At 42.3% G+C, this 14,426-nt stretch overlaps 1 protein-coding gene across 1 annotated transcript in view; it reads right to left on the bottom strand.

Annotated features, from left to right (window-relative positions):
• The window catches only part of CIT (citron rho-interacting serine/threonine kinase), a 168,116-nt gene that overhangs the window by 116,224 nt on the left and 37,466 nt on the right, over nt 1-14,426 (bottom strand). The window contains exons 8-9 of the mRNA XM_044244172.1: nt 10,564-10,767; nt 8,990-9,143 (exon numbers count right to left, since the gene is read on the bottom strand). Of these exons, the coding sequence (XP_044100107.1) occupies nt 8,990-9,143; nt 10,564-10,767 (358 nt within the window). The remainder of the gene's footprint in view (nt 1-8,989; nt 9,144-10,563; nt 10,768-14,426) is intronic.

Genomic DNA, 14,426 nt, shown 5'->3' with positions numbered 1-14,426 from the left:
TAGTAAGTTGAATTCCTGCCATCACTACTACAGCATCCCCCCCATCTTCCTTTCTTTCATGCTGATCTCCCCACAGCACAGCTCCCCTTCCTCACTTCCTCCTGCCCCTCAAGTCACTAGGTGGTTATCCAACAGAGAGATACATATCAGGGCCAACAAAGATGAACAGAGAAGCACATCTACCAACCTCCAGGAACCAGCATAGAAAACAAAGCATGGACAGACACCTGCTTGAATGAGAGAAACCCAAAACAAGCAGACCTGAAAAAGGTCCAAACAAGCCAACACACACACACACACACACACACACACACACACTTCACAAGCCATTGAGATAATGCTATTCTAAAAGCAGAATGCTAAAATAAATGAACGAAATAATTCAAGTTAAAACCATAAGGGGTTTTCGTTTGCAAAGAAGAGAACACTGCTCACTAGAAATCAAGGCCAGAGTGGCCAATTCAAAGGATAAATATGTTAGGGCATAAAAAGATTTCTTCATTTATATCAATAATGCAGGAAAATCAGCTAACCATAAAAACTCCTGATTTCTTGGGAGGCAGTGTAACTATGTTGTGAAGAATACAGGCCTTACTGGTGTCTATGTTGGTAGAGAATATTCTGGAAAATTATATAACTGACAGTAGTGGATCACTTTAGGGAGAAGCCCTGGGCATAGGTTGAGAAAGAGACAATTTTCACTGTTTAACCTCCTGTGTCATTTGGCTTTTTTTTTTTTTTTTTTACCATGGACTGTACTAACTTTTCAAATAAATAAAAGCAAAGAGAAGTTGGATTTGGAGAGACCGGAATTTGACTTCTGCCACTGCCAAGTATTGGCTCCGAGACCTTTGCCAAGAGGCTTCATCTCCATAGGCCTCAATATCCCCACCTGTACCATGAGACTAATGATAGCACCCAACTCACAGAGCTGCAGTGAGTAAATGGGACAATAATACACGTAAAGGACTTTGCAGAACCCTTGGCACATAGTAGGTGCTCAATAAAATGCATGGCAATATAATACACGCCTAAAAAGTTAATGAAGAAAACTGAATCCATCCTTAACTGAAACCAAATGTGGGACACAACAGTAAGCTGGGGGTTGGGGGCAGCGATGGGGATTGGAAGACATATCAATGCCTTCTTAGAACCATCTATTTGCTATCAGCAGATGAAGATCCAGTTAAACCACCATCTTGAAAGACAGAAAGGTTGTAAAGCCCATCTGAGAAAAAAAAGCTTTCAATTCCTCAAAAGCAGAGCCTCAAATCCAGTATTTCCGAGCAGTTCCATCTACCGATAGAAGTCCTCAGCCAAAAAGCAGTCTCCCCTTATCCTGGGGTCAGAGAACAAAATGAGGAGGAAGGACCCTACAGAGATGAGCAGGAAAGTCTAAGTCTGAGAGAATGAATTTTCTCCTCTTCCAGAGCTTTGCAAATGCTAATATGCCCAGGAATCTTATTTCTGGGGATCTTATTAAAGTACAGCTTCTGACTCAGCAGGTCTAGGGGGTGCCCGAGTCTCTGCATCTCTAACAAGCTCCCAGGTGATGTCGAGGATGCCGATGCTGCTGGTCCGCCACCCGCACTCTGCACAAAAAAGTCCTCCTGACCCCAAACTATGGTTCCATTGCTCGTTAGCAATAGCAATCTCGAGTGATTCTAATGACTGCAATATTCTCTCTCCCGATAACAACCAGGCCGATTCTTCTAAATCAGTGGTTCTCCAACAGGGGTGGAGATGGCCCCCAACAGAAACGGGCAATGGCCAGAGACATATTTGGTTGCCAAGTTGCACAGGGGAAGGCACTGCTGGCACCTATGATAAAGGCCAGGGGGCTGCTAATATCCTGCAATTCATACACCAGCTCACACCATGAGGAATGATCTGGGCCCACACGCCTTCAGTGCGGAGATGGGGAAAATATGAAGCGAGATCTATCAATTCACCCCAAGACTATATAAACCCCAGGTTTGGAAGTGCATCTTCAATCCAACATTGTTCTTTCACAGGCTAGTTCAGAGGCCCGGGGAGGGGAACAGATTGGCGGGAAGAACTGGATGCTGTATATGGGGAAGGGGTCACCAGGTCATAGTCCATATTTTGCTTAAAATTAAGCCTGTGTGGGGGCGTGTGGGTGGCTCAGCTGGTTAAGCATCTAACTCTCGATTTCAGCTCACGTCACAATCTTCAAGTCGTGAGACTGAGTCCTATGACAGGCTCCACGCTCAGCAGGGAGTCTGCTCCAGATTTTCTCTCCCTCTCCATCTGCCCCTCCCCCAAATCATGCGCCCATACTCTTTCTCTCTCTAATAAATAAATAAATCTTAAAAAAAAAAAAATCAAGCATATGTGGTTCAGTAAGCCAGTGAGTGACCTACTAAGCATTCACCTTTCTATGGTTTTGAGCAATTTAAAAGGAACACAGTTCTAGGTAATAAGAGGACCCAAAGTTTAGACCGTAAGTTCCCTGAGGGCAGGGCTATATCTGAATATGTCCATCAATAGAGCCACAGCTAATCTAGCACAATGAGGAGGAAGGGAGATACTCAGACATTGTGAGGAGCTCTATGGATTCAAAAATTAATGCAACTCCCTATGTGCTAAACAGACACAGAGATTAAACTACTCGCTCACGTGACATGGCTTATTCAATGTTGTCACCACAGACATTATTACTAACAATGGTCTATGCTAAGGCAGACATGGTTTTGTAGAAAAAGCATGGGCTCCAGAGTCACACAGACCTCAACCCAAATCCAGGTTCTGACTCCTGTATTATGTGACCTGAGACAAGTGAACAGAGTACAGTGCCCACATCTATAAAATGGGTATAATAGACAAACCATAAGTGACTCTTAATCTTACAAAACAAACTGAGGGTTGCTGGGGGGAGGCGGGTTGGGAGAAGGGGGTGGGGTTATGGACATTGGGGAGGGTATGTGCTTTGGTGAGTGCTGTGAAGTGTGTAAACCTGGCGATTCACAGACATGTACCCCTGGGGATAAAAATACATTATATGTTTATAAAAAATAAAAAATTTTTTTAAAATGAGTATAATAATCCTGACCTCTGATGGAATTGTTTTGAAGTAATACAGTGGGCTGTATTGAAACACCTAGTGGTTAGCGCACAATAGGGGCTACTTAACCAATATCTCCTACCATATTAGGGACCGGAGTAGAAGCCTAATGAGTCACATACTGCTTTCTTCTGCACACAACAATATGTAAGGAGCTCACCTGACTCTAGGGAACCACAAAATCCTCTTCCTTTCATCCCCCAGGTTGAGCAACCACAGGACTGAGCACCTGTAGTTTCATGAGGTCATTCGGGGCCTGGTAGTGCGCAGTGATCATCGATGACAAAAAGGAGACTTAGCAGAGCAACACCGCAGTGTTTGTCAGCAAGGGAGCATCCCCAGGTCACTCGCTACCAGTGGAAATGAAGTGTACTCTGCTAACAAATGCTAAGGACCTGAAAACTCACAGTAATTTCGCAAGAACTGTGTCTTTCTGAGAACAGTGAAAGGAACACAAATCAGGAAAAGCAGCCTGTGTCCTAAGTAAGAGACAATGCGAGGGCTCTAGAACATTCACCACAGACCATCCAAGATGCTTCCACAATCCACACTCGCATGTCGCTTTGTTCACTCTTGGGACATGGCGATCTTGAATGAAAGGGACAGGCATGCTGGTTCTGTTGACATCACTATGCCTGTGCAGAGAAGATACTTTAACAGATGTGACTAGAAAAGCGCACCAGGCAGCAAAATTTCCCCACTGAAAGGAGCAGGTGTGTGATGCCAGGAGGTGGGAGCATAACCACAAAAGCATGAATGAAAGAGGCGCTCTGATTGGCCTCCGCTCTCCAGAAGTTCAGAAAATCAGGCCGGGGACAAGCGGACTCTTGCCCAATATCGGAAACAGCACTGGGACTGCAGAGCGCAGGGCAGCCAGGATGCTTAAGAAGCCTCCTATTGGAACCTGGAAAGCAGCCTTGAAATAATGATAATAATAAGCAGCTGAAAACGCAAGCTGACATCTGATCGTGTGAAACTGGGAACGGAACAGCAGGGTAATGGGTGCCTGGTGACCTTTGTGGAGCAGTAACTCATCACAAAGCTTTTGACTTGCTGGGAGACTAAGCATTCCAGAACTGGGTCAGGTTCCCGGTTCGCGTGGTGTTGCCCAGAGCAACCCTAAGAGGCTGGATCCAGGAGGACGCAGATGTTCTGTCTGACCTCAGTGTCAAAGCCAAGGCATGTCCTAGTTCCCCCTCAGCAGCCACTCCCAATTCTGTCATTCAGAAATTTGCCCAGACCCTTCTTAAGCTGCATTTATGTATCTTGCCAGGACCACCTCTTGAGATAATGAGTTTTAGAAGATTATTACCTGCTGTGTTAAGCAGTACTTCCTTTCATTGGTTACAACAAGAAAAAAGAGAATTAGGGGTGAGGCAACAGAGAGGCTAATGTTGCTTTCACCAAGGGACAATCTTGTGTGTGGAAAGTGGAAATATTTAATATGTTGGAGCCATAAGGCATTGGAGCAGCAACCATAAACTCAGGAAATCCAGTGGCTGCAAGTGTTTTGGTTGATAAAAACCACTCAACATGCATTTATGGAAAATACGACTGGACAAAGGCATAATTTCTGTTAGAGTTATATAGTTAGAAAGTAGCTCAAACAGCATGGGGTCCAGCAATGTTTTCAATCACACAACCCTGAGTTGATTACAAATATACAGGGATCAGAGGTTGGTGAAAAACTGGGAAATCTGCTAGGAGGAAACTCAATGTGTACTGTGGCCCTCTGCATAGTCAGGGATGCCAACAGAACCTTCGGGAAACGGCGTTACTAGTCTTCAGTGGACATGATGATCCTACCCACTGCCTGAGCTACTCAGCCAGGCATAGTTCCATAACTGCAAACACTCTCACTGCAATATGGCACCTTGGACTGATTCCGGGAATGGAATAGAGACATGAATGGGGAAACTGGTGAAATTGGAATAAAGACTCAAGTTTAATTAATAGTAATGTGCAAATATTAATCTTAGTTTTGACAAATGTGGCATAGTTATGTAAGATGTTATAATATTAGGGCAAACTGGGAGCAGGGTATGTGGGAACTCTCTGTACTATCTTTGCAACTTCTCTATAAATCTATTATTATTCCAAAGTAAAAACTTGATCAAAATTAAAAGACATTTTTTAAAGCAAACATATTTTATAACAGTTCGGAGCCTCTGTACTGGGTGTTGTAAGTCCCTAAAAATCACTAAGATTTTTAAGAATCAACATTTAAGGCAAAAGACATGAAAAGACAGTTTCAGAAGAAGACATACAGATGGCCAACAGGTGTCTGAAAAGGTACTGAACATCGCTCATCATCAGAGAAATGCAAGTCAAAACCACCACTCCACCACTTTTTGGCTAGTATCCAAAAGACAAGAGAAGGGCACCTCCGTGGCTGAGTTGGTTGAGTGAGCATCAGACTAGATCTCAGCTCAGGTCTTAATCTCAAGGTCATAGATTTGGGCTCCACACTGGGCACCACGCCCAGCATGGAGACTATTTGAGGGTGGGGGGGAGCCAGAGACAAGTGTTGGCAAGGATGTGGAGAAAAGGAAATCCTTGTACACTGTTGGTAGGAATGTTAATTGTTACAACCAGTATGGAAAACAGTATGGAGGTTGCTCAAAAACTAAAAATAGAAATACCACTCAATCCAGCAATCCCTCTTCTGGTTGTACAGCAGGAAAATGAGATCAGTACCTCGAAGAGGTATCTGTGCTCTCATGTTCACGGCAGCATTATTCACAACAACCAAGAAAGGGATACAATCCAAATGCCCATCAATGGATGAATGGATAAAGACGTTGTGGTACACACACACACACGTGCACACACACACACACACACATAAAGGTAATAAGAAGGAAATCCTGCTATTTCCAACAACATGGATGAACCTCGAGGACATTACATTAAGGGAAATATTATAGGCACAGAAAGAGAAAAAATTGCATGATCTCACTTTTCTGTGAAATCTGAGTTAGTGGGCACCTGGGTGGCTCAGATGGTTAAGCTACTGCCTTCAGCTCAGGTCATGGTCCTGGAGGCCCAGGATCAAGTCCCACGTTGGGCTCCCTGCTCAGTGGGGAGTCTGCTTCTCTCTCTGACCTCTTCCCTCTCACGTTCTCTCTCGTTCTCTTTCTCTCTCAAATAAATAAAATTAAAAAAAAAAAAAGAACAAAAAAATCTAAGAGTTAAATGCATGGAAGTAGAGAGCGGCATGGCTACCAGAGAGATGCAGGGTGGGGGATTGGAAAATGGGGAGGTAGTGGTCAAAGGCTACAAAGCGGGAGTTATGTAGGATGAATAAGTAAATATAAAACACAACACGATGACTATGATTAATTATATTGTATTGAATACTAATAACACCGTATTGAATATGGGCAATTTGCTAAAGAGAGTAGATTACAGGTGCTCTCAACACAGAAAAGGAAAAAATGGTAACTATGTGAGGAGATGGATATGATCATTAGTTTGACTACAGTAATCATTTCACCATGTATATGTACCTCTAATCATCATATTGTGCATCTTAAATATATATAATTTTTACTTTTTTTTTTTTAAGTTTTTTTTAAGTTGGTTTTTTTTTTTTTTTAATCTTTGAAAGAGAGAGAGAGAGAACACGCACACAAGGACAAGTCAGGGGGAGGGCCAGAGGGAGAAGCAGACTCCCTGCTAAGCAGGGAGCCTGATTCAGGACTCTACCCCAGGACCCTGGGATCATGACCTGAGCCAAAGGCAGACGCTTAATCAACTGAGCCACCCAGGCACCTTACAATTTTTACTTTAAAAAAATAACTTTCAAGAAAAAAACAAAACTCAGGCTTCAGGTGGATGAGAATCCCCTGACATTAAAAGGAGCAGGGGGGAGGGGGAGAACAACATATGCACATGTGTTAAAAATAAGGAAAAATTGGGTACCTAGCTGGCTCAGTCAGTGGAGTGTGCAATTCTTGGTTCTTGGTCTCCAAGTTGTGAGTTCAAGTCCTGTACTAGGTGTCAAGATTGCTTAAAAAAAAAAAAACTCAAAAAAAAAAAAAGAATAAGGAAAAACTAAGTGGGTATGTGTTAGGACATGGAAAATTTAAGTAGCTAGCCACAGGAGGCAGGGTGAGTCAAATATGGGGGCAGCAAGTGTGAAGATGACCGACTCTGGTGACCCATTACGAAATCATCGCATCCCAAAGAAAACCAGGACCTTCTAAAAGATGGGCCTTATTTTGTTTGTTTAAATGTTTAAAGATTTTATGTATTTTATTTTAGAGAGAGATAGCAGGGGGAGGAGGAGAGAGAGGGGGAGAGAAAAACCCAAGTAGATCCCACAATGAGCACAGAGCCCAATGTGGAGCTCGATTTCATGACCCTGAGATCAGACCTGAGCTGAGACCCTGAGTCAGACACTTAACCAACTGCACCAGCCAGGCGCCCCTAAAAGATGGGCCTTGTGATAGACAGCATGGCCACAATCTACACTCACATGTATCCTCTATGGGCACAATGTAATTTACAGAACAGGAGTTACAGTTGTAAGCCCAATAAGCTAGAGCCTAAAAAACAGCCTGGAAGAAAAAGACTAGGACAAAACCGGAATTCCGACACCATACCAAAACAACATCAAAGTATACCAAGACTCAAAAAAGTTACTCAGGTAATTCATCACCACTCATTGGCTCACTTGAATGAGGTTGTTAAGATAAAATCAACAAGTGCACACATAGAAAAATTAACTGTTCATTCAAGGAAACTACAGAGATACAAAGGCAAGGCAAGAAAAGATGGAGTATGTGAATAGCATCTATAGGAAACTGTATCAAATCTTTCTAAAAGCAAAAAAAAAGAAGATAGCCCTGAAAATATACTGTTATTAAAATTCCCAAACCTTGGAGATTTGGGGGTTGATGCCTGAAGTTTAGAAAAAGTAAGCGATGTCTCTTCCAGGTGAAAAAAAAAAAAATGCTAAGAAATATTTACAAAAAGGTAACCTATTTAAATATTTGGGCAGGTTAGAGAAACCATCACAATGGCTTTCAACTGAACAACATTGGATCAAAACCCAACTCATATATTATGACAACATGGCTCCGACTAGAAGCCTGGAGCTGACACCTTAGAAATGGATTTCAGTCCCCACCTCCCCTCACTCACACAGACTAACCGCTTTCCTTCTGGCTCTCCTCTGTGCTAATCACTGGGTCGCACTCAATCAACAACACGTCCAAAAATAAAAGAGTCTTAACCACAACAACAAAATCACCAATTTGTTAAAAACAAAACAACCCAAAAAACCAAGCATTTTGGATTTTGTTGATAATAAATCAGGTCTCCGTTTTTAATGAGTTCCAATTGTACTAACTGACCCCAGAGTGACATATGTATGAAAGAATGACTCCACTGTGCACCTATGGTGTCGATTTTACAAGCTTGTGAGCAAAGACAAACATTCTAGAGGAGAACGAAGGAACCCACAGAGACATTTCTGGTTTCTGTGCAGGCTTGGCCATTTGCAGAGCAAGCTGGCACTTTGCCTCATTTGAGTCTTTTTTCCTCATCTGTGAAGGATATACCTAGGTCTGCTTTTCCTCTGAGAAGAAACTCTGTCAAAGCAAGAGACAACCCCTGAACCCCCATCAATCCGTACCTCTAATTTACTGAGGGATGATGTTCGGAAGGCCACATAAGCCCAGAGTTTGACAAATGACCCTGTTCTGTGCAAACAATTTTAAAGAAGAATTACCACTTACCGACAGCTCCGCCATTAGCCTTTTTTACCCCCTGTGGATAATTAAGGCCCTTATTTATATAATTTACACCACGTTCTGTGGGCCAGAATAATTTCCGATCATTCTTAAGCGTTTACACTGAATTCCAGCCCCAGAAGTGAAGGACTGCGGCTCTACTTACAGTTACGGATGTGATCCCAGTCAATTTTAGAGAAGAAAGGGTGGCAGCAAAGGCCTTCAAACTTCAGTCTCTCTTTCTGGCCACACAGCAAACTCTGAATCAGATCAAGTAATTCACCGCTAACTTTGGGGTCATCGGGAAACTTCAAAAACCGCTATTGCAAAAAATAAAATAAAATAAAATAAGCATTTCCTTAGCCGATTCAGCTTCTCATGTTCTAAAGTTAAAGTAGTTCTCATATATGCAAGTTTCTCTTTTTTTTTTTTTTTTTTCTTTTTTAAAGAAGGAAGTTTTGTGCCCTTTTAACTTTGGACCAAAGGCATGTTCCCAAAATAAATGGCCTGTTCACATCAATAGACCTCGTTCCTTTACAAGGGTTCAATATCCTTCATGATTTGACCCTGCTCCTCTCTGTCTCTTGTAGCTCTACTCCCCATCTCGCTCTTTGCTGTCCAACAATGATGAGCTATTTAAAGCTGCCTGAACAAATCATGCTGTTCTCTCTGCCTAGAACACCCTCCCCATCCCGCACCCCTCTTCCACGCGATCACTGCCCCCCCCATTGCCTCTGTAATCTACTTCTGCACAAACACAGTGCACTGTGATTTCTGTGTGATAACAGGGAGAGAGGACAGAGAGAGCCTTCTCCTTGCTCATCACTGGAAACCCAGGACCTAACCGGGCCTAGCGTAATTCACTCATTACTGAACGAGCAGACTGAAATGAAGGAGATAAATTGGACCCAAGAATCATCTAAGGGAAAACTTCCACTCCAGAGGAGACTCAAGAATAACAAGTAATATATGTATGTATTAAGCATATGAAATATGTATTATACATATGAAAATATGTATTAAGCTTTCCAGAAAGAGGAGATTGAGTTAGAAAACCTTGTGAGGTCTCTCTTTTCTCCTTTCAGTTGAAACTAAAACATACATATTTATCATATCCTTAAGAAATGGGTTTAACATACTGGAACGTACAGTTATTAGAAAATGGTTTTTATGCTACTTTATATATATTCCTGTAATTCTAATTCCTAGCCCCATTTGATTTTACCACCACAGCTGATAGCTAAGAGTACTGAGAAAGAACACAGCAGACTATCCAAGGAAAGGCCTCGAAGCTAGACTGCCTGCTACTCTAGGCAAATTACTTAACCATTTTGGGCTTTGGTCTCCTCATCTGTAAAGGCAAAGAATATCTACCTTTCACATTGTTTAAGGATTAGCCAAGTTAATGAGCTATATTTCAAGTCTAAGACTCAGCTATTCCCTTAATAGCACTGAAATCAAAATGCATTTTATAATCAATGAAATATGATAGATTAATTAGCAAGAGTTTTTCTTTTTTAGCGGTATCTAAAAGAATGGCATAGGCTTAAATGACTGGCACCTGGGAGTCAATGAAACACAATTTCTAAAGCGTTTAGAGAAGCTTTTAACACGAAGTGCTTTATAAGCATTTGTTATTGTTATTATCCAGCACTGCTGATTTATATTACAAAAGTTCACTCACACATTTTTAAATGACAGCTCTCCATATTACCTTGGAATCTATGAATGGCTCTTTACCTGGAAATTCATGATGTTATTGAAGGTTCTGGCTGAGGTCCCCTCAGTGAACGGGGACCTTCCGTAAACCATCTCGTAGGCGATCACACCCACCGACCACCAGTCACAGTCGAGACTGTAGGTGCCTTTCCCATCCCCATTCAGCACAGTCAACACTTCAGGGGCCATATAATCTGGAGTCCCAATTGGGAGCTTGGCATTCACCTGGAAACCCATAAATAAAATGAACACAGCAAACTTTCAATTATTCTCAAATAGACTGCCAAACAACCACATTTCAGGCTACAAGCTGATTTGCCACTGATTACTATTCTCCCAGGCACTTAAACCTTCTGTCAAGTGGCATGCCATCAGGAAATGCAAACGATTTACTAATTAAATTTTTAAAAAAAGAAGAACATGATATAATCCAAAGGCAAAAGGGCAAGAGTTGTTGATGATATACACCCTTTGGTTACACAAATAAGAGTCCGGTATATAACTAGGACAGAAGAGGTCTTTCCTGATACACGCTACCCAGAGCTTCTCTTATGAAATCAGCAAAATGATAATAAATCCTAAAGATTAATCTATAAGATCAATCTAGCCGTTATTGAAAACCTGGCAGCTAGCTGGGGCAAAACAATATTTGCAAACTCGTTGTATCTCAAGCTTAAATATCTGGAATCAACAATCCTACTTCGAGCCACCCACAGGGAAAGACATGATAAATATCTTCCACCAGAAGTCCAACGTTAATGAGTTCATTTTCCTCACCCCCAACTCCTGGTCCTATGGTTCCCTTCCCAATGCTCAGAAATCCAGAGCCCTCCAATCCATTGGCACTCAGAGCACCTGACCTTGGCAAAGAAAGGCTAGGACAATGTAATAGGTCTTTTCCTAAAGCTAAATATAACCCATTTGAAGAACTGTCCTTTCTTCTAAGAATTTGTCCTTCTGTTTTAGTGTTTATATGTCCTTTGTTTCTCAAAATGATGTTGATGAAAGGTTTTCTACCCCCCCCAACCCCTTCCTAGACAACAGTCAGCCGGCAACCCTTTCAGATTTGAAAATTGTTTTGAAGTCTTATTGACCCATGAAATTTAAAGGCTAAGAATCACCTCTCTGACTTCTTCCCCATCAAACAGAAAGGGCCTGATGTTAGTCGTATCTGTGTTAACCAATAATCCTACAGTTGTCCAATAATCCTACAGTTGTCCAATAATCCTGCCTTTTGAAAGGCTTCTCTCACATGAGCAGTTACATGGGCACAAAAGAACCTTCTCCCCATTAAATGATGTTGAGCGCCCCTGAGAGACGTTACAGATTTTATAGGTATGGCCACACATCTTCAAGGCTGGGTTTTATATCCCTTCCCTAGGGATGGACACTCAAGCTCTTCCAGCCTGTAACTTTAATCTTGTCCATCCCTCTGCCCCAATGACCCACGGTTGTAGGAAACAGACCCATTCTCCCTACTCTTTCTCTTTTCACCCCTTCTCTCAAGCCCACCATAGGCTTTTCCAAACCCTAAATCTGGACAGCAGTGTGATACTGGTATTCTTGACACCAGTCATCCATTGCTTTGGGCAACAGAATTTCCACTGAGGGGTCCCTGGCCAGCTCAGTGAAGCATGCAACTCTTGATCTCGGGGGTTGTGAGTTTGAGCCCCATAGTGGGTATAGAAATTACTTTAAAAATAAAATTAAATCTTTAAAAAAAATTTTTTTTCACTGCAAGTACACACTGGGAAAACCTAGATGGTCACAATGCACAAGAAAGCCACAAGCCAGTGCTGATAGACAAAAGTGGGGAGAAAAAGACAATATCTGGTCTACGGGCAGCTTAAGCAGGAGAAACTGAAAGCAGCTTAAGCCATGAGAAAGCCTTGATGCTGGGGAGCCCACGCTAAAACTTCTATCTTTTAATGTGTGTGTAAATGTTAATGAGCTCAGCACGGGATTAGGATTAAACTACAGGGCTTTGGTAAAAACCCTCAATACTGACAATATTTTTTTTTAATATGAAAACAAGAGAAGAAAAACTAATGTCACCATTAAGTGCTTACCCTCTATGCCTAATTACCTTGCAGAACTGTTACTATGCAATCCTCAAATACACATCTTGGCACTTGTTGGGTTTTATTTTATCATCACATTGGATTGAGAATACTCCGTTCTCCCTGTTTGCAGTGCACAGAGTGGAAAGGAACTCGACTGGGCTGTGTTTATCAGCATGACCCAGCATGGGGTGTAAGTCATCACTGCCTCATTTTCAAACTCATGACGAGACTTACCCAAGAGAGTCAGGTTAACTCCCTAATTCCTGTCCCACAACAGGCATGTGATTATACACATTTATGTTTAGCCACTTTGTAATTTTCTAAATTTTAAGGGAAAATATCCCTAGCTTCCATCATGCACATCTCCTGCATAAAGTACATTAGGTGCTTAATAGCAATTTACAAAGGTTTGTTTTTTTTTTTAAGATTATATTGATTTATTTGACAGAGAGAGAGATCACAAGTAGGCAGAGAGAAAGCGGGGAGCAGGCTCCCCGCTGAGCAGAGAGCTGGATGCAGTGCTTGATCCCAGGACCTTGAGATCATGACCTGAGCCAAAGGCAGAGGCTTAACCCACTGAGCCACCTCAGCGCCCCTACAAAGGTTTTTAATGACAATTTAATGACTGCTAAATTTCCATTGTTTATTGACCTCCATGCACCTTCAACCCACTGAACACTCAATGTCACACATCCTAACAAGGATTTTGCAAGATGCTTTTGCTCTCCTCTGGTGGCAATTCACAGCCAGTGCATCTGGGTAAGATATTAAACACGGAGCCATGCACCGGGTACCATCTGACAAGTTTTACTAAACTTTAGTTAATTTTCACTGTATCCACAGGGATGAAAATACACCAGTTCAGCAGGAGGAAGTAAGAAAATGACTAGGAGGGGCACCTGGGTGGCTCAGTGGTTTAGGCCTCTGCCTTTGGCTGGGGTCATGATCTCGGGGTCGTGGGATGGAGCCCCACGTCGGGCTCTCTGCTCAGCGGGGAGCCTTATTCCTCTACCTCCTCTGTCTGCCTCTCTGCCTGCTTGTGATCTCTGTCTGTCAGATAAATAAATAAAATATTAAAAAAAAGAAAAGAAAAGAAAAGAAAATGACTAGGAGAAGATGAAGTCCTATTTCAGGAGACAGAGAGGTTAAGAAAAGAAACAAAAAAGGATTAACGGATTCTTTCACAAGCAGATGGGAAGAAAGTAAGAAATCTACTGTCTGTTTCCCCCTAATCCTTTTCACATAAAATGCTTAAACATGAAACTATTTCAACCTAACTTTCCCCATGTGGCTACGCAGGGCAGAAACATCCACCTGCAAAAGCAGGGCGTGGAATGGAGAGTTGGGGAGGGGAATGGTATCTCATTATTTTGTTCCTCTTGGGGGTAAAGGATTAAATCTTCTCACTTCTAGTAAATGTCAAAAAAGGCTATCTCCTATGGATTTTCAACTGCCCAAGGAGGCTGATTAACACTTAACATGCTATATGGCTCTTTTTTTTTTTCTTTTAAGATTTTTATTTATTTACTTGACAGAGATCACTAGTAGGCAGAGAAGCAGGCAGAGGGTAGTGGCGGAGGGGTGGGGAAGCAGGCTCCCTGCTGAGCAGAAAGCCCGATATAGGGCTCGATCCCAGGACCCCGGGATCATGACCTGAGCTGAAGGAAGAGGCTTAAACCCACTGAGCCACCCAGGCGCCCCCCCCTTTTTTAAATTAATATTTTTTAAGTAATCTCTACCCCCAGCACAGGGTTCAAACTCATGACCCTGAGATCAAGACTCACATGCTCTCCCTACTGAGTCAGCGGGGTGCCATTGCTA

The sequence above is a fragment of the Neovison vison genome, chromosome 3 (genome assembly GCF_020171115.1).
Source record: "Neovison vison isolate M4711 chromosome 3, ASM_NN_V1, whole genome shotgun sequence".
NCBI lineage: Eukaryota > Metazoa > Chordata > Mammalia > Carnivora > Mustelidae > Neogale > Neogale vison.
The sequence above is the reverse complement of the archived record's forward strand: the minus strand, read 5'-3'. Positions and strand labels throughout refer to the sequence as shown.